This window comes from Gobius niger, assembly GCF_951799975.1.
Source record: "Gobius niger genome assembly, chromosome: 1".
Lineage (NCBI taxonomy): Eukaryota > Metazoa > Chordata > Actinopteri > Gobiiformes > Gobiidae > Gobius > Gobius niger.
The window spans coordinates 72,867,506-72,886,633 of record NC_136852.1 but is presented as its reverse complement, the minus strand read 5'-3'; the positions used below and the strand labels follow the sequence as shown (position 1 = coordinate 72,886,633).

Here is a 19,128-nt window from a genome sequence, read left to right as displayed (position 1 = left end):
CTCTGTGGTTTTCTATTTAAACTCCATAGTAACTTCATACGGTGCTGTCTCCAGGAGGCTGGAGGAGCTGCAGGGCCTTGTGGCTGAGGAGAAGGAGAAAGTGGCTCGTCTGGATGAGAAGCTCCAACAGGAATCGACTCAGAAAGAACAACAACTGAAAGAGACCAGAGACAAACACCAAGGAGAAATCAGCCGCCTCCAGGACAAGGTTACAGCACTGGTTAGTACCAACACACTGTAACACTTATAACCCCCCACAATATGGTCCACTGTCCTTATGCAGGGAATCTTCAGATTATTCACTGCCCAAGGTTTATTTCTATTCTGTGATTGAACACGTTGCTTGTTTCCTTGTGACCTCACTGGAGTCACTGCCCTGTCGGAAACACCCTCCGATAGATATATAAATAATAATAGAATATAATAAAGATGAGCGGGTCTCATTCAGCCCCATTCTATCTCCTCCTATGCAGCCTGTGCCTTTTAAAAGGGCAAAAAGGCGGGAAGCCCTGCGCTAACGGGGTGGGCGGAGCCTCCACAGAGCTCCAGAGCTTGATTGACAGACACTGGAGCCAATTTTCGGGCTTTTAAACAAAAAATATTTCACCTCCCCCAGCGTGGTCACATGGGTCACGTGGGTCAAAGCGATTTTTAGAAAAATAAAAACTCTTTGGAGCCAGACTTTTAAGTGTCTCTTGGAGTCGCCTCTGGCCACCAGGGGGCGGTATTACAGCAATGTCAGCTCCCGCCATGAGGACCATAGAGCAGTGTTAATTTTGTTGAAATATTTAGTCCTAATTTTAGTCAAAGTGATGTTTTTGTGACTAAAATTGGACTAAAACTAAATTAAACGTTTTTTCATGAGACTAAAACTATGACTAAAATGTCCAGATATTTTAGTCGACTAAAATAAGACTAAAAATGAAAAGGAGAGACTAAAATCATCCAAACTTCTATTGACCGTCTGAAAGAGCCTCAGATCATTTAAATCCTCTGCCAAATGAACAGGTTTGTGCTTTGTTCATGTGGAGCAGCTCCATAAAGTCGAGGAACAAGATTAAATATGATTATAATGAATATTATCAATGCAAAGTCAACTAAATTAGTCTTAAATTTAGTCGACTAAAACTAGACTAAAATTGAAAAGATTTTTTAGACTAAATCTCGACTAAAATTAAATTAAATTTTAGTCAAAAGACTAAAACTAAAATAATATATGTTGTCAAAATTAACACTGCCATAGAGAAGCCCATTGCACCCTCCACACTAAATCTGTGTACAGTGCTTTTACATGGCTACTATGAATATCACAAATTATAGTTTTAGATAATTATTCTAATCCGAGGTTCAAACTTTAAAGTTTAAAGAAAAGCAAATGTGTTTTGTGTGTTGATAGAAAAGACTGTTTTGATCTAAAACTGACAAACTCCACTGCCTCTGTGGCTCCGTGGATGCAGTAACTGTGGGACACTAATATCAGAATGGGCGACAGTTTGTTTAGTCGTAGTAAAGCTACAGTTCAGGTTTTTGCCTCGCTGAGCTGCAAAGGACGGCTATGGAAAGGGCATTAGTTTAAAGTCATGTTTCCTCTTGTGCAGGAGAAGGCAGTGGACCAGGGGACGGCCCAGGCGGAGCAGCTGAAGGCGTCCCATCAGGCAGCCCTGTGTGAGGCCTCTGAGCTGCACAGTGCAGAGCTGCAGGGGCTCCAGGCTCAGGTAAAGCAGTTAGAACAGCAGCTCGGCCTGTCCCGGGAGAAGGGGGAGGAGCTACAGAGGCGGCTGGATGAGCTGCAAGCATACAAGGAGCAAGCACAGGTACGCACATGCACATTGTTATTTACCTGAAAGGCCAAAACACTTCCTGAACAATCGTTAGAGAGCGTGAGTTTCCGACCTGTTCCTCCGAAGCCTCTCCAGCTCTTTAGTCATGAGGAAGCTTTATCTTGGCAAAACATTCAGCTCACATTCATAAACATTGAGTCATGAACAATCTGCATTTAGGAAAATATGGTGAGTTATCTGCGGTTGTATTTTCTAGCTCACATGGGAAACCAAGTTTGGAGACTTTAGACAATAGTAATAATAATAATAATCTATAGATATTACCGTCAAGTTCCATATTTTCATACTGTGGTGTTTGATTTATTGAGATACTGATATTAAAGTTTTCCTTTTCGTCTGCCAGACATTTAAGAGGATCATTTTCATTCAACTTGGCTTATTCAAAACCAGCATTAGGTGTTGGTGAGTTAGTGGGTTTCTGACCAAACTTAAAAAAAGTAATATTACATATTATATATATTTGTAATATTTTCCAACTAAATAAAGCAGTAGAAGATTTACTACTTGGCATACATTAATTGATCTATGGCAGCTGTTCCCAAAGTCCAAGGACCCTGTATTGGTCCTAAAATCTCCCGGGCACTCCAATGTTCACCCTAAATAATTACCCTATTCAAACAGATTTTAATTTTTATACAGTTAAAATGCAACATGCAAAACAACATCTGCAATAACTGCAGCTAAATATGGATTTGTTTTATTTTTTATTACATTTTCATTCAAAGTCAGTGTTTTTTCAATGTACTTGTTTTGAGGTCGCGCTTTGTGGGTCCTGTAGGGCCCCAGACCCCACTTTGGGAATCACTGATTACTGTTGCATTCTTTTTTCCCGATACATGCTTGGTTTTTGACACCGCTACTATTTTTTGGGGGAAAATGATGGAAAATTGGGTAAAAGTATTTTTTTTTAAATGGGGCAAAAATACGAGAAAAAAAAAATAGGGAGAAAAAAATGGGGGGAAAAAATAATTTATTCAAGCAGTCACTTTGTTAAAGGGAGGGTATTATGCAAAATTGACTTTTTCAAGATTTCCATCATGTTATTATGTCATTCCCTCATTAAAAACATGCCTGAAGTTTTGCCTTGGCAGATTCACGTATTTTGGAGTAATCTGTAAAAACTCTGATGGCGGCCATTTTAGGGATAGGTTTGCCTGAGTCCTCCTAGGAACGCCCCCACCTCCTGGAGACGCCTCCGAGCTTTACTCCACAACCACTGCTCCTCAGCAGAACCCCCTCCCCACTGATGCCACAGACAGCGTGTGGAGGGGGCGTGTCTAAAGGCTCAGAGGTTCTTAAAGAGACAGAGGCCTATTTCAAGACATTCACTACAGCCATTTTGAGAGAGCAAGTTTATACAGGCAGTTATTGTAATTTACTGCATTTACAGACCAACAGAAGGTTTGGTCATCATTGTAGTGTGATATAGACTGGTGCTATGTGATTGAAAAAAGCATAATACCCCCTCTTTTAAATAGGGAGAAAAAAATGGGGGGAAAAAAATATTTATTCGAGCAGTCACTTTTTTCAATGCTGTCCTTGGACCAACAGCATCAAAACTTGGATCTAAGATATATTTGTTTCGGTATCGGCTCACGATACTTTCATTTTTCCCGATACCAGAGGGTAATGTTTAACGGTGCCCAGCCCTAATGATCTATAACATGTCGGTTTCCCTCTGAAAACATGGATATAAAGCTTCTTCACACTGCGATTAATGAAGCAAAATACAATCATTGAGAGGCGTACATAGGACTTTGGACTGGACAATGATATAAAAAAAAGTGAGTAAGTTGAAGTGTCCCCAGCTCAGTAATAATGGAAATGCTCTGAATGAAAATGCTCCTCTTAAATGAACATGCGTGGTGTCCGTGTGGTGAAACCTTTGCCGCTTCTGCATTTTAACTCCTCCAGTCGCATACGTCCACATCTGCTCAGTTTTGGTTGACCTTGTTCCCTTTCTTTATTTTATTCATTGCTTGTTTCCCCCCCCCCCTTCAATTATTTTTTTTCCCAGTGTCTTTCTGCTGAGCTCGAATCCACCAAGCATGACGTTGAGCGCTTTTCCCAACAAGTGGAAAAGCAGAAGCTCGATCAGGAGCTCGAGCGGAAGGAAAGCGAAGCGGAGAAACGCAAAGTGCAAAAACAACTTTCCGACGCAAGAGCAGAGCGTTCGAAGATCGAGACGAGCTACGAGCAACTGAAGGAGCGGTTTGAGCAGCTGCAAAGGACTAAAGATGAAGTGTCGAAACGTGAAGAGGAGCTGCTGAATCAAAGCAAATGTTCAGATGAAGAAAGGAGTGATCTCAAAGAAAACCTGGAGAAAGTCACGAAGGGTCTGGAAGAGGCGCAGATGGAAAGCAAGCGGCTCAAGCAGGCTCACAATGAACAGTTAGCCAAGACTGAAGAGCTGGAAAAGCAGATCGCAGAGAAGCAAGATCTTGTTCTTCAGCAGCAAAAGGAGATGGAACAGATTCAGGCTAAAAAGAAGCAACTTCAAGAGGACTGTGATGTCGTTTCTAAGGAAAAGAGTCGGCTCGTCGAGGACTTTGAACAAAAGCAGACGAAGCTTGTTTCAGAAAAGGACAATCTCAGCTCGGAGCTGGACGCTGCCAGAAACGCCAAAAAGTCCCTTGATGCTAAAAACAGTGAACTTCAATCCAAACTGTCCTCTTTAAATCTAGAAAAGGAAGACCTGACGATGAGGAACAGCCAACTGCAAGCTTGTAACGAAACGCTAACCAAAGAAAAGGCGAATCTGTCCGTTGATCTTAGCGCGGCATTGTCGGGTATAGCGACTCTGGAAAAGGCCAAAGAGGAGCTGCAGAATCAGCTCAGTCTCACGAAGAAGGAGCTGGAGACTCTGCAGCGTGAGTGCGAAGAAGTCAAAGTGTCCAAAGACGGTCTCGCCCAAATGCTGGAGGACTTTAAAACCAGCAGCCAAGTGACGGATTCAGAAAGGGTTCAGCTCCTGCAGGAGAAGGAGGGCCTGCTCGCCAGCCAGAGAAAAGCAAACAACCAAAACCAAGAGCTGCTCAAACAGTTAGAGGAGTTGAAGGTTAAGGTTCAGGGATTGGAAGAACAGCTAGCTCAGGCTAACGAGAAGTGTGCGGGAGTGATGGAAGAGCTAGAGAAAGAGAAGCAGTCTTCTCAACGGCAGAGCTCTGAAGCTGAGATGGTTCTCCACGCTCTACGCAAAGAGCACATGAGCTTAGAGTCCACGCTAGAACAGGTGAGAACTGACCACGAGAGGCTGGTAGGGGAGAAAGGGGAACTGGAGGCCAAGTCAGCTAAAGTCCTATCAGAAAAAGACGTGATTTCAGCAGAGAGAGATAAGCTATCCTGTGAGTTAAGAGCAGTGAGAGACCAATTGGAAAGTTCTTCCAAAAGTACTTCTGAACTTGGGCAGGAGAAGTCCGATCTGTCAGCCAAGTTGGAGGATTCTCGAAGGCAGAAAGGTGAGGTCGATGCTGCTGTGGTTGCGTTGAAGCAGGATAAAGCTGACTTGCAGAATCAAGTGGAGAATTTAAACCGTGATTTGGAAACTCTAAAGAAAGGCAAGGATAAACTCATTGAGGAGCAGTCTAGGTTTAAGCAAGAACTGGAGAAGTCCAATTCAGAGCTCGTTCAGAAGGTCGAGAAGCTGACGGGGGATTGTCAAAACTTGCGTTCCGGGCAGAGCGATGCGAGCAAACAGCTGGAATCTGTGCGGTTAGAGAAGCAGACTCTGCAGGGAGAGGTAGAAGAGCTGCGATCCCAAATCGAGGCGGCGTCAAAAGCGAAGGCTGGTCTCGAATCGCAGTTGCAAACGGAGACTAATCAGCGAACGGAGGTCATTGCTGTTAAAGATGGCCTTTCTAAGAAGATCGAGGAGTTGGAGAAGACGGTGTCCAAGCTGAAGCGGGACAATGAGCACATTTCCCTGGATCTGCAGAAGAACAACACGGAAAAGGAAGGAAAAGTGGAGGAGCTGAAACGAAGGGAGCAGGAGTCCAGTCAGCTCAAGTCCGAAAAGGTGCAACTCCAGTCTCAAATCGAGGCCATGAGCAAGCAGATGGGTGGTTTAAACACAGAGAAGGAAGCGATTACCGTTGTACAAGCTAAGTTAGAGCAAGATCTAGCTTCTCTGCGTGGCGAGCGGGAAAACTGGGAACAAGAACGACTCGGACTGAACGGAGAGTTAGACGAGCTGCGAGCCAGGCAGAAGCAAACGGAGAGCGATTTGAAGAAGCTGCAGCAGGACAAAGAAGAGCTTGACGCGTCGTACAAGCAGGCGGTGTCGGAGGCGTCGACTTCAGCCGCCGAGAGAGGCCAGATGAGCTCCTCCCTCAAAGATCTCGCAGCTCAGAGGGACACCCTGCTGACAGAACGCGACGCAGCCCAACAGCAGGCCTCGCAGCTCGGGTCACAGCTCTCAAATGCCCTCTCTAAGCAGCTTGAGGTACTCCTTCCTCCCCCGCCACTAACCCGTCACAGACCTTTAGACGGCTGGGGCCACTGTCTGTCACTAAACGCACGCCCCCCCCCCCTGCTCCTCCCTCCTGTCTTCTTAACCTTCACCTTCATCTGCTAACCTCTGGTGCTCGCTCCCAGCCTTCACCTGCTCCTCCTGTGGGCTTAGAACGGGCTCTGATGTCGGGTCACTGGGCAGTGTCGCGGTGCGGGGGGTGTATATCATGTGGCTGAGTGAAATCGTTTTCATAGGTTAAAAAATACACAAATGATGAGCACATTTTCTCCAGTTCTGCTTTACCCAAATCCATTTAGATTTGGGTATGATTTTAGATTTGAAATGAGGCGTTACGCCTCATTTCAAATCTAAATGGGTCTTTTTCCTCGTGTTTTTGCTGCGTTGTCGTCCCTTTTTTTTAAAAAAAATTTCTGTTGTTTTTGTTAGGGACCAGAATCGGGTATCGGGCCGACACCACATTCATACTCGTACTCATTAACGAGGTCCTGCCGTGTGTCCGGTGCTCCTACAGGAGCAGCTCCACTGAGGAGAGAAAATAACAACAAACTGGAGAATAGTTTAGTGTAAATACAATAATCCACATAGAGCTGACTTTATTACAGACTGCGCTCTCTAAATCAGAGTCTGAGCTGGATTTAACCAGAGCTTAATGTTGTTAGTGCTGCAGCGACTGCAGGGTTTACAACATACAGGCTAATGTTGCTAATGTTGCTAACTCGCCGCTAACAGTTCTGGAGATTCTTACGCCCTTTTATGCCCAGGGGTTTATTCATCTGAAAAACTAACCCAGCGACTAAAAAGTCCTCAGAAAATCAAAAAAACAATGAAAATGCTGAAGCTACTGGATAAGTTACTATAAACACACGAGAAAATCCACACGGAGCTGAAGTAAAGGAGAAAATTTATTGCAGTAATAAGTAGCATCTCAATACTATTGTTAAATACAAATACATAAATGAATAAAGCACAAGCACTGAGGAGCTTTAGGACATGAGCTGTTCTGTCTGTGATGGACAGAGACATAAAAATTACAATCATATTGAATGAAAAAAATAAAATGGCATCTGTTATTTCTGATTTAACTTCTCTTAAAAGTGTCGCCGACTTTACTCAAAGAAATGTAAATGAGTAAATTAACTAATTATAAACAATCTGCTGTGAAAAGTCTATAAACCATCTAATCCAGGGGTGCCCAAAGTGGGGCCCAAACAATTCTTCCGCCGGAGGGTGACCTACTTTTGCGGCGAATCTTGTTATTGCCAACTCTTTCCCATTCATTCTCAATGGCAAATATGGATGCAGTACACTTTTTGGCCACCAGCGTCAAATTGGGGGCGCTGTTTCACTCCTTTCGCAAAGTTAAGCAAACACTGTTCTGGTGTCTTGGTATTTGTCAGTCATAGAGCGTCGCAGCATCAACTTCCCAACTTTTTCCAAATTTTATTGCAAAGGTCATTGACATATATGACTTATAAAAGAATTTATGCTGAACTGACACTTTCAAATTGGTCTAATGTGGCATTTTCTTTGACTTAAAGAAATGAATGAGGTAAAGTCACTGTAGGTAGTGCAGGTACAGGTGGTGTTGTTGCACTATATTGCAACAATAACTGATTTTGTTCCACTTAAACTTGGCTTTTGTAGCATGTTATTTGCATAGATAGAATTAAATGCAAATGTTTACCAAAAAAGAAAATAAAGGAACTATTATTATTTGCAGTTAATGTGTCTCACACTAACATCGCCGTGATTGGCCCGCGATCCTTAGGCACTTTTTCATTTTGGTCTCAGAGACATAAAGTTTGGGCACCCCTGGTCTATTCACTTCAGAAAGTCTGTTGAAGAAAATGCCATGTACTCGTATCGATATTCGGTATCGGCGAGTACTTAAATCAAAGTACTCGTATCGTTTTTAGAGAAAGTGGTATCGGTGCCTCCCTAATTTTTGTCACTTATCGCGTTTTCATCACCTTTTGGTTCCATTTTCAGCCTCTTTTTCGTCTCCTTTTGTTGCTATTTTGACGCTTTGTTCAAGAAAGCCAAACTGGAGAAAATGCTCGGCTCAGGTGTGGGTCAGGAGGCTAAAAAAATACACAAATGAAAAGCCGTCTCAGTTCATTGACGCTGCTCCTAAAGTAAAACTGCAGGTCATGTTTTGTGAGTGACTTTTATCAGCTCATCTGTTCTAAGGCCACAGGTTTTAGTCTTGTAGTTTTTTATGTTTTCCTGTAGAGTAGCACCTTTTCTATAATTCAACACATTTCTCAATTGAAGTAGTTTCTCAGCATGCAGAATTTTAATAAAAATAATTAAGATTTATATCATGGGTGCAGTAAACTATGATATTCACAATAATTCTTCCCCCTCCCTCGTATTTCAGGCCGCCGAGGCTTCTGGGAAATCATCTGAGGCCCTGGAACAGCTGGCCAATGAGAAAGCGTCTCTGCTGCAGGCGAAAGTGCAGGCGGAGTCTCTGCTGGAAGATCTGCGCTCGTCTAAGGCCAGTCTGGAGGCTCAGGTAAGAACTTTCACACCTCGCGTCTAAAAGAAGCTGCAACAAATTGTTTCTTTTTGATTGTTTTTAGCTGAAGGCTCTAAAGGAGGAGAAGTCCAAGTTCCAGGAAAATCTGAAAACTACCAAAGAGCAGCTCAGCTCACAGACCGACAAGAGCAAGAGCCTGAGCCAGGAGCTGTGAGTAGATCTTCATCTCTGAGTTCTTTGGAGACGATTCTCCTCAGGGTGGATCCATGTGGGCGCCTGAAGAGTCAAGGGCCACCAGTCTGTTCACTAGGGCTCCCGTTGTGCTTGTTTTGGCCCGCTTCGTATTAGAAAACAAGCTCGCCAAGCGCAATGACTGCTTCTGCGGGCGCTCTGGCGGTCTCTGGTGGTGCCAAAATGTATTACAAGGACTTTCAAACCCTCGGCAAATTATAGACGGCAGTTAAAAGGATATTTCAGGATTTTTGACATAGGGCCTCATTTCCTAGTTATCCAGAGTGTTGCTGATTTCTGGAGATATTTTTTTTGTAATTCATGTAGTTCTTATGTTTGAAGAGTTTTGTGGTGCTAGGCTAGTGCATGTCTATGGTATCAGCTAGCCTGCATTTAGAAACAGTGTACATAGAGTAATTTTAACCATTTTGCATTCAAAATAACTTATATTTGAGCAGCATCAGCTTCGTGGTTGTATAAGCTACACTCAAAATGCGATCATTCATGTGATGCAGGTCAGTTATTTTCCAAACATGATTCTATGGACACAGACATTTATATGGTTAGTCTGGTGTTATAAGTGATTTGCCTCAGGTGCTCTGTGGAGCGGGTCACACTGTTTTTAATGCAGGCTAGCTGATACCATAGACATGCACTAGCCTAGCACTAGGGTTGTCACGGTAACCGGTGTAGCGGTAAACCCCGGTAAAAATTTTGACGGTGAAAATGACGGTCTTGTTTTGTGTTTTTATTATTATCTCGGTGAATAACCGCACCCGCGGTGTCGGCACGGTGAGCCTCACCAGCCACCGTCTCAGCTGCTGCAGTTTCCGCACGTGCGCACTTTGTTGTTTGCAACACAAACAAAACTTTCTCGAAGCTGGAATCATGTCCGACACGACAGCGCAGGATCATCAGCCTCAGGGTTCAGTTTGTGGAGCGTGCAGGAAAAAGTGTCTCCAAACGCAGCAATACTTCGAACCTCTGACTCTCCTGCGTGACCGTCTACCTCTATAGCAGGAAGTTAATGTTGGCGTTTTAGCTGAAATGCTGATGTGGGACTTTGGGTTGAGGAGAATGTAACGAGTCGCCTCATAGTGCGGCTGCAGCGCCACCGCCAGTACATAAACATGTCGCGGATACCAATGACACAATGCGTTACGGGGCTCCCGGTATTGCAGATTGCAATAGATTCACTCTCACCGCAGTATTATGAATGTAATAATGATGGCATTTTCCCAAATCTGCAAAGCGAAAGCTCACTGGAAGGACAACTACAGTTTTCCTGATATAGACGGTTTATCTTAGTTTCTGACGCTATAATAGTACATGTAAAACCCTCGAAACATCATCAACACATCGTTATAGTTCCTTTACTTTGATGTGAAAAGGCTTTGTCTGTATTTTTTTATGTAACAAGCACAGTTAAACTTTTTTGAAACTATTTCAGTTTGTGCAGGACTATCAATGCTTTCTGAACATATTAACACACATTTAAAAAAAATACCGCGATAAAACCAAAAACCGTGATAATTTTGGTCACAATAACCGTGAGGTAAAATTTTCATACCGTGACAGCCCTACCTAGCATTAGCCTAGCGCCACGAAACTTCAAATATAAGAACTGCATGAATTACAAGAAAAAAATATCTCCAGAAATCAGCAACACTCTGGATAACGAGGAAATTAGGCCCTATTTCAAACATCCTGAAACATCCCTTTAAAGTCATTGAGTAAATTGTGGAAAAACCAACCCATTAAATTTGGTTGGTCAAAAGTCGTTTCTGTAGCTCACCTTAAAAGGACACGAGGACACATACATGACATTTCCTTGACTTTCCTCCGCCCTCTGTCCCAAATCTGACGTCAGAGCTGTGTTATGTATGCGTAGCTTGAGTTGATTGCCCTTCATCTTTCTTTTTAAACACTAAATCATCTTGAAATATGCTGGTTCACTAACGTGCCACGCTTGTTCCTTCAGAGAGAAGCTGAAGCAGGAGGTGTCGTCAAAGAGCCAGAGTCTGCAGAGTCTGCAGCAGGAGCACGAGCTGCTGAGCAAAGAGCTGACCGACAGTCACAAGGGCCAGGCCGACCGGACCAAAGTAAGAGCCGCTCAGTGATTACAGAGAAAACCAGGGCCGTGCGGACGTTTGACAGGTCTGTGTTGTTCTTGTGCAGCTGAAGAATGAACACTCGAAGCTCAAGCAGCAGGTGAAGGACCTGAAGCACAGGTGAGCGCGCAGTCCACCTGCTGGAAAACATTCAAACAAGTATTACTTAAGCTGAAGTGTCTCTATCCTCTTCCCTGTAAAGCCTGCCTAACAATACTTTCAGGTACTGCATGTTTTCTGATGTCATTGCACATGGGTTTTAGGGTCACTATCAAAGAGGGAAATTCTACTATTTGTCCATCACACCAAGATATAAGATACACTGTTTATTCTGGAACGTCAGCACTGCTAAACCACTCACTCATCCTCATCCTCCTCATCATATTCATCATCCACTCACACTAAGAAGCCACTGAGTTCCCCGACTGAATCGCTCTGTCCCGGTGTTTTCCAGTGAGAGCCTGTTGAAGGAGCAGTTGGACAAAGAGAAGTCTGCTCTGCAGCAAAACGGTGCCTTGATCAGCTGTAAGGAGCAGCAGCTGGAGGAGCTGAGGAGAGAGGTGAGGCACGAGAGAGACATGCAGTCACACCATCTGAGGGACCTGTCAGACTCCCATGTGGGGCAGTTGTTCCGTTAAAGGGGAGACGCGGCAGGTGAAAGAAGCTGAGAGTTTTAGCTACAGTGGGGAAAAAAAGTATTTGGTCAGTTTCACATAGACATTCTATTGGATTTTGGCCAAATACTTTTTTTCCCCACTGTAGTTTCCTTCCTCTTAGTTTCCATGTCAGAGTATAAAAATGACAAAACTTAATTTAAGATAACTCGGAAGTAGCAACTACAGCGCTCAGGCCAATCACAAATATTGACAGATTTTAATCTCTAATCCAAATATGGTATTTTTCCATCTGCGAGAGAAACGTGCTGCACTCATTACAAAACCTTAGGGCTGGTTTTTCTGAAGGAGGGTTTTGCTTCACTCATTTTAACGACACTAAAGTCGCTCCTACAGACTCTCTGAAAAAATCTTGTTAAGTCCAAGACTGTAAAGTGTCAGAGGGATTTTTTATATCCCTATATTCAGTGCTTTAAGTGGGCCGGTCCGCGCCGGTATCAGAACCGCCACTTCCAAAAATAGCTCTTGAGCGTCCGCCACCTCTCCGGGCGCCAAGAACGTGCTTTTAGCGTCATCTGCACGTTTGTTTTTATCCTTTGGCTGCTCCGCCGCTTTTCAGAGCGCCCTTCACAATACACACTTCCTACTCCGTCCCACCGTGAGCAGAGACTACATTACCCAGACACCCTGGAGTCGTGTGAGTGAAAAGCGCGGTGCGTCGCTGTAGCCTCTGTAAACACCTTAACGTGATGCTCGTCCACAAACAAGCGGATCCCGGGGAGGGTTTGTGAAACGCAAACATCGCTGCTCGGTTAAAACACAATGAACACTTCTGCTCTCCTGCTTCAGAGGAGTTAAAGAACAAGGCTGGCTGCGCTGGCCGACAGCACCTGGGCACGAGAGCCATGTGCCCTGTTTGGCCTCGTAGATCCGATAAAAGCAAAACAAAGCGGTAAATATGGATTGAAACAAACTTCTGTGGACTGAGATGAGGCGACTGCAGACAGAACGGAGCCTGACCAGCTGCAGTGACGGCACAGAACATGGAAGTGTTGCCTGTAAGAATCACCTCTGTAACAGCTTCAGAGACATCCACCTTCAGCTCAAACAGTCGTCAGATCATGTAGATAAAATATACATACTTTTTTTAGTGTATATTATAATATTTCATTGGTAAAATAGCACACACAAGCGATAGAGTGCCATTATATGTTCGTAATTTGATTAATTTTATTTGTTTTTTTCTTTGTTTTTTAAGAATTATGTAGGCTAATGTTCCGATTTCTCACAGTGTGACCCGGGCGGGGGGTCACGAACCCCTTTAACTGTTATAGTGGGGGTCGCGGCTCCAAAAGGTTGAGAACCACTGATTTATACAGTAATAGCGCTGTAAAAATAGAGTACCGGCACTTCTTTTTGTCCACTTAAAGGAATAGGCCACCGTTTTTACATACTGAGATATGTTCTTACCTCACTTTAGTCGAGTTAATATATCCCCGTCTGGTCTTGGTCCGTGCGCTCTGCCAGGCAAACGGAGCACATACGCAGCCTCTCCCACATGTCACATAGCTCCAAAAAAGCTCACGATAGAAGCTACCAAGCTCTTCCACGTGTTCCGTTTTGCTCCTCGTATCATTACACTGCGTTCCAAATTATTATGCAAATGACATTTTTCTAAGATTTTCTAAATTGTCAACTCAAATGAGAGTCAGCATATTTTTTAAGTCTTTAACTGGTAGAGGATCATTTAAATGTGGTGGAAAAAATTTCCTAGTGATAACAGTATTTTTTTCAAAAATAAATATAGTAAAAACCTCAAAATCCACTGTTCCAAGTTATTATGCAACTCATCGTTTCAATACATTTTAAAGCTTGTAATTAACTGAAAATGGTCATGTGTTGTATTTGTAGCATTAGGAGGTCATATTTACTGAAATCAAAAGCTATTTCAATCAAAAAAATATTAACAGGTCAAGTTATATTTTACCATAGGAGCCCTTGTGTGATAGCAGCTTCAAAATTCTTAAATCCATTAAACTTGTGAGTTTTTGGAGAGTTTCTGCTTGGATTTCTTTTCAGGATGTTAGAATAGCCTCCCAGAGCTGCTGTTTGGATGAAAACTGCCTCCCACCCTCATAGAAGTTTTTTTTGTGGAGGCTCCAAAGGTTCTCAATAGGGTTGAAGTCAGGGTAGGAGGGGGTCCACATCATGAGTTTCTCTCCTTTTATGCCCATAGCAGCCAGTGATGCAGAGGTTTTCTTTACAGCAGGACATGGTGCGTTGTCATGCATGAAGAGGATTTTGTTCGGGAAAGCACGGCTCTTCTTTTTGAAGCATAGAAGACAGTGGTCAGTCAGAAACTCCACATATTTTTCAAAGGTCATTTTCACACCTTCAGGGAGCCTAAAAGGGCCTAAAGGGGCCGACCAGCTCTCCCACCATGACTCTGGCCCAAAACATGACTCCGCCCCCTCTTTACTGACGTCACAGCCTTGTTGGGACATTGTGGTCATTCACCAACCATTCACTACTCCATTGAGTTGACCATCCAGGGTTACAAGGCGCTCATCAGTGAACAAGACTGTTTGAAAATGAGTCCTCATGTATTTCTGAGCCACTACAGCCGTTTCTGTTCATCAGCATTCAATTAACCGTTTAGGGGAGGCCCGGATAGAAGGTTTATGCACAACTGCAGCCTCTGGAGGGCCGACACCTTGATGTTTGGGGGACTCCAGAGGCACCAGCAGCTTCAAATACCTGTCTGCTGCTTTGTAGCATCTGTTCTCATAATCTGATGTGTTTGTCTGGCAGAAACCGTCCATATTGTGCCTTTATCGCCACAAAACGGAGTGTGCTCTGAATCATCCACAGATCTCTTATCTGTATGATGATTAAGCTTAATCTTTCATGAAATATCGAAGGTTTTCATACCTAGACCAAGGCATTCAACTATTTCACACTTTTCATCAGCAGAAAGTCCCTTTTTCTTTACCATATTGCTTGAAAATGATGATCTGCATAATAAAGTGGAACACCCTTTTTCAGTAGTTTTTCCCTTAACTGGGCTTAACCTGACAACGAATCATCCCAGGTCTCTGAGATTTATGTCAGTGATTCATAGAGCCCCAAGACACGACACCATCCATGAGTTTCATTATTATTGCTTTTTTTTTTACCTTTTTGACACAAAAATCCAATTTGCATAATAATTTGGAACGCAGTGTACGCCTCACAATATAGTGCCCCTTTTTATTTGCTTATAAAATCGACATGTTAAATTTCTGTGTAAATATACTTCGCATGAAAACACTTCACGTAACTTTATTTAAATAGGGAACACGTGGAAGAGCTTGGTAGCTTCTATCGTCAGCTTTTTTGGAGCTATGTGACATGTGGGAGAGGCTGCGTATGTGCTCCGTTTGCGTGACAGAGCGCACGGACAAAGACCAGACGGGGATATATTAACTCGACTAAAGTGAGGTAAGAACATATCTCAGTATGTAAAAACGGTGGCCTATTCCTTTAAAGCACTGCCTATATTCCCAACATGATCAGTAGTATCTTGACTGTAGTACCACACAGAGTAAACGCTGCCCTGAGTTTGGTTCCTGACGCTCCTGAGCAGAAGGTCGAACTGCTCGCTCCTGCTCCACAGTCTGACTGCAGTTCTTCTCTGCAGGTGTCGGCGCTGCAGGCAGAGGGCGCCACAGGCCGGGCTCTCGAGGCCACAGTGGAGGCTTTGGAGAAGGACAAGGCCAGCCTGAAGGAGCGTCTTCAGAAGCTGGAGAAGGAGCGCTCGGCGGGCGGGCAGAGCTCAGGTAACTGGTCCAGGTTATGGTCACTTCCATCACAGCCTGGGGGGGGGGGGGGACGTGTGGACGACTTCATGTGTTTAACTGTCCTGTAGGAAACGGCGAGGCGGACGAGCTGCGGGAGGAAAAGGCCTCTCTGGAGAGTCAGGTCAGTGTTCCCGCTGTCCCGCCGCCAGCTCTGTTTGAGGACGTGATGCTTTACTGTAGTCGTTCTGTTTATTATGGGGCAGATTAGGCAAAGAAATAATAAAAAAAAAGCTTTATCCTCACAAAAATACCAAGCCCAATAATACATGTGTTTCTAATGACATCACGCATAGTCCCGGCGGCCATTTTGAACACTGAAGTAGAATTATGCAGAACTACAACATGTAACAATATCTGTACTCAGGATGAAAATGAAAGATCGACAGCGACATTTTTATGACTCGTAATCATTACTCAAGAAAAAAAAGTAAAAACTCCGGGGCCATGTTTTCTTTTATGTGAGAAAACCAGCAGATGTGGCTAACTAGCTTTAGCTCGACAGAGATTTACTAAACATCTGCTTCACTCTGCGTCCTCTTTGATGTGTTCATTTAGTCTTCAGAATATCTTTCTCTGTGGTTTTGTCAGTCTCAGTCTGAGTCAGTGTTTAAGCTGCTCAAGACGTTAGCATGCTACCGGTTAGCAACTGGCTTCAACATGTATGAACTGTATGAAATACTACAGTCACAGCTCTGACCTCTGTCACATGTTGTATCCAAGGCCAGATGTTTGTGGTTCAGGGGTTTCTCTTGGAGAGGTCAGAGCTGAGCTGTTGAAGCTAAATGCTAACCGGTAGCATGCTAACATCTTGAGTAGCTTAAAGAGGGGGTATTCTGCTTTTTTCAGTCACATAGCACCAGTCTATATCACACTACAATGATGAGCAAACCTTCTGTCGGTCTGTAAATGCAGTAAATTAGAATAACTGCCTTGTATAAAATGTCTCTCTCAAAATGGCTGTAGTGAATGTCTTGAAATAGGCCTCTGTCTCTTTAAGAACCTCTGACCCTTTCCGACACGCCCCCTCCACACGCTGTCTGTGGCATCAGTGGGGAGGGGGTTCTGCTGAGGAGCAGTGGTTGGTTACTCGGCTGGTGACGAAAGCTCGGAGGCGTCTCCAGGAGGTGGGGGCGTTCCTAGGAGGACTCAGGCAAACCGATCCCTAAAATGGCCGCCATCAGAGTTTTTACGGATTACTCAAAAATACATGAATGTGCCAAGGCAACACTTCGGGCATGTTTTTAATGAGGGAATGACAGAATAACATGATGGAAAGCCTGAAAAAGTCAATTTTGCAGAATACCCCCCCTTTAAACACTGGTTTCTTCACATAAACGTGCGTCTCTGGGGCCGAGTTTTTACTGTTTTCTTCTTGAGTAATGATTACGAGTAAATAAAAATGTCACTGTTGATCAATTGAGCAGAGATATTGTTACATGTTGTAGTACTGCATAAATCTACTTCGCTATTCAAAATGGCCACCACAGAAACGACACAAAGTGGATGATTTGGACAAAGCCGAGCTTAATGTGCCTCAGTAATAACTCCATATTTCAGTAATAACACCATATTTCTGCGGATATTACACTTAAAAACCTTGACGTGTGAAAACGCTTCGGCTCTAACAGAAAACTCGCCGTAACTGAAGTGTATTTTGTGTTGATTCATGAGAAGGCGACAGTATAATGTTTTACAGAGGATTAAACTCAGTGTAAAACGTTATACTGTATTTAAAGTCTGATCTGAGCCCTGTGCTACGAAGAACCCCCCGTCTTTAAAGGGACACAATCTGGCCCTCCTCTAACACGTATGAGGAGCGTCTTTAACGGCACCTCTCCTGTAATGTAGCACAGGGCCCAGCAGAGGGCAGTGTGTGTCTAACTTGAGCTGTTGATTTATTTTTTCCCCCTCTGCTCTTCTTCTCTGCCCTGTCTGTGATGTTGGCCTCGCTCCACCATCAGGCAGCGGTTCGTTCATGTTTTCATCTGCTTCTGTTGTGCATGACCTCACCTCACTGTGGCGCTAAGGAGCAGTTTGACTAGTTTAAACTTTGGGGACGTCACTGCAGTAAAACATAAGAACTCACTTTTACTCCTTTGCCAGTATTTAACCTCTTACCACCCACCAAAAACCAAATGCATTCTCTCCTCTATGCCATTGTCGTCACTTTTTGTTTCCCTTATATGTTTTTGTCACTTTTTTATTACTTTTCTGCTAGATTTTTGTCTTTTTTTTTTTTTTGCTGAATTTGTGTCTTTTTTTTGCTGGTTTTTGTCAGTTTTTTGCTGGATTTTTATCATTTTTTTGCTGGATTTTTGCCTTTTTTTTGCTGGATTTTAATCTTTTTTTTGCTGGATTTTAATCTTTTTTTTGCTGGATTTTTATCTTTTTTTTGCTGGATTTTAATGTTTTTTTCTGCTGGATTTTTATATATTTTTTTGCCGGATTTTAGTTGGTTTTTTTTGCTGGATTTTTGTCATTTTTTGCTGGATTTTGTCTTTTTTTGTTGGATTTTTGTCACTTTTTTCTGCTGGATTTTTGTCTTTTTTTGTTGAATTTTTGTCACTTTTTTCTGCTGGATTTTTGTCATTTTTTGCTGGATTTTTATATTTTTTTGCTGGATTTTAGTCTTTTTTTGTTGGATTTTAGTTGTTGTTTTTTTGCTGGATTTTTGTCATTTTTTGCTGGATTTTTGTCATTTTTTGCTGGATTTTTGTCTTTTTTTGTTGGATTTTAGTTGTTGTTTTTTTTGCTGGATTTTTGTCATTTTTTGCTGGATTTTTGTCATTTTTTGCTGGATTTTTGTCTTTTTTTGTTGGATTTTAGTTTTTTTTTTTTTGCTGGATTTTTGTCATTTTTTGCTGGATTTTTGTCTTTTTTTTTGCTGGATTTTTATATATTTTTTGCTGGATTTTTGTCTTTTTTTTTGCTGGATTTTTGTCACTTTTTAGCTTTTTTTGTTGAGTTTACATCCTCATTTTCTTCTAGTTTTTTGCCTCTGTTTTGAAGAAGTTTTTAGATTTGGAGAATATGTAGAAAACATGTTCATGTGGGAGTTAAGAGGTTCATTTACAGCATGATCGAGTATTTACATTTCTGAGATTTTCCGTAAACCGTGTTACAGTTAAAGCTTTTAGAGTGACCTGACGCCTGATGGGGATTTCCAGTCGACCAATGGCGTGTGTGTGTTTCCAGATTGAGTTCCTGAACTCGGTCATTGTGGACCTTCAGAGGAAGAACCTGGAGCTGAAGGACAAACTGGAGACGTTGACTTTAGCAGCGCTCAACGGGAACAGCCCCAGTGAGATGGACAACTACGACAGGTCAGCGAGTCCATCCGTGTGTCATGTGACCTGTATGAGCTGTTACCCAGGAAGAGCACATTCTGACATGTGACCCTGAGGCTGGAGCAGGGAGTCTGATGTGGGTTCGATCAGAGGGAGACATCCTGGTGTTAGAATCTGGCAACCCAGCATGAGGCCCAGACGGTCGTTTTTTTTCCGATACAACTACTTTAATGATACCTGTGGCACGTTTTT

The 19,128-nt window shown here is 43.1% G+C and overlaps 1 protein-coding gene across 7 annotated transcripts in view; it reads left to right on the top strand.

Annotated features, from left to right (window-relative positions):
- The window catches only part of clip1a (CAP-GLY domain containing linker protein 1a), a 64,063-nt gene that overhangs the window by 43,018 nt on the left and 1,917 nt on the right, over positions 1–19,128 (top strand). For 3 of the 7 annotated variants that reach the window (XM_079551609.1, XM_079551604.1, XM_079551605.1), the window contains 12 exons: positions 55–220; positions 1,599–1,814; positions 3,859–6,282; positions 8,693–8,830; positions 8,898–9,004; positions 11,007–11,127; positions 11,204–11,256; positions 11,339–11,359; positions 11,591–11,696; positions 15,430–15,568; positions 15,658–15,716; positions 18,785–18,912. In XM_079551609.1, the coding sequence (XP_079407735.1) occupies positions 55–220; positions 1,599–1,814; positions 3,859–6,282; positions 8,693–8,830; positions 8,898–9,004; positions 11,007–11,127; positions 11,204–11,256; positions 11,339–11,359; positions 11,591–11,696; positions 15,430–15,568; positions 15,658–15,716; positions 18,785–18,912 (3,678 nt within the window). The remainder of the gene's footprint in view (positions 1–54; positions 221–1,598; positions 1,815–3,858; positions 6,283–8,692; positions 8,831–8,897; positions 9,005–11,006; positions 11,128–11,203; positions 11,257–11,338; positions 11,360–11,590; positions 11,697–15,429; positions 15,569–15,657; positions 15,717–18,784; positions 18,913–19,128) is intronic. The other 4 variants (XM_079551606.1, XM_079551610.1, XM_079551608.1 and 1 more) reach the window with 4 other exon arrangements.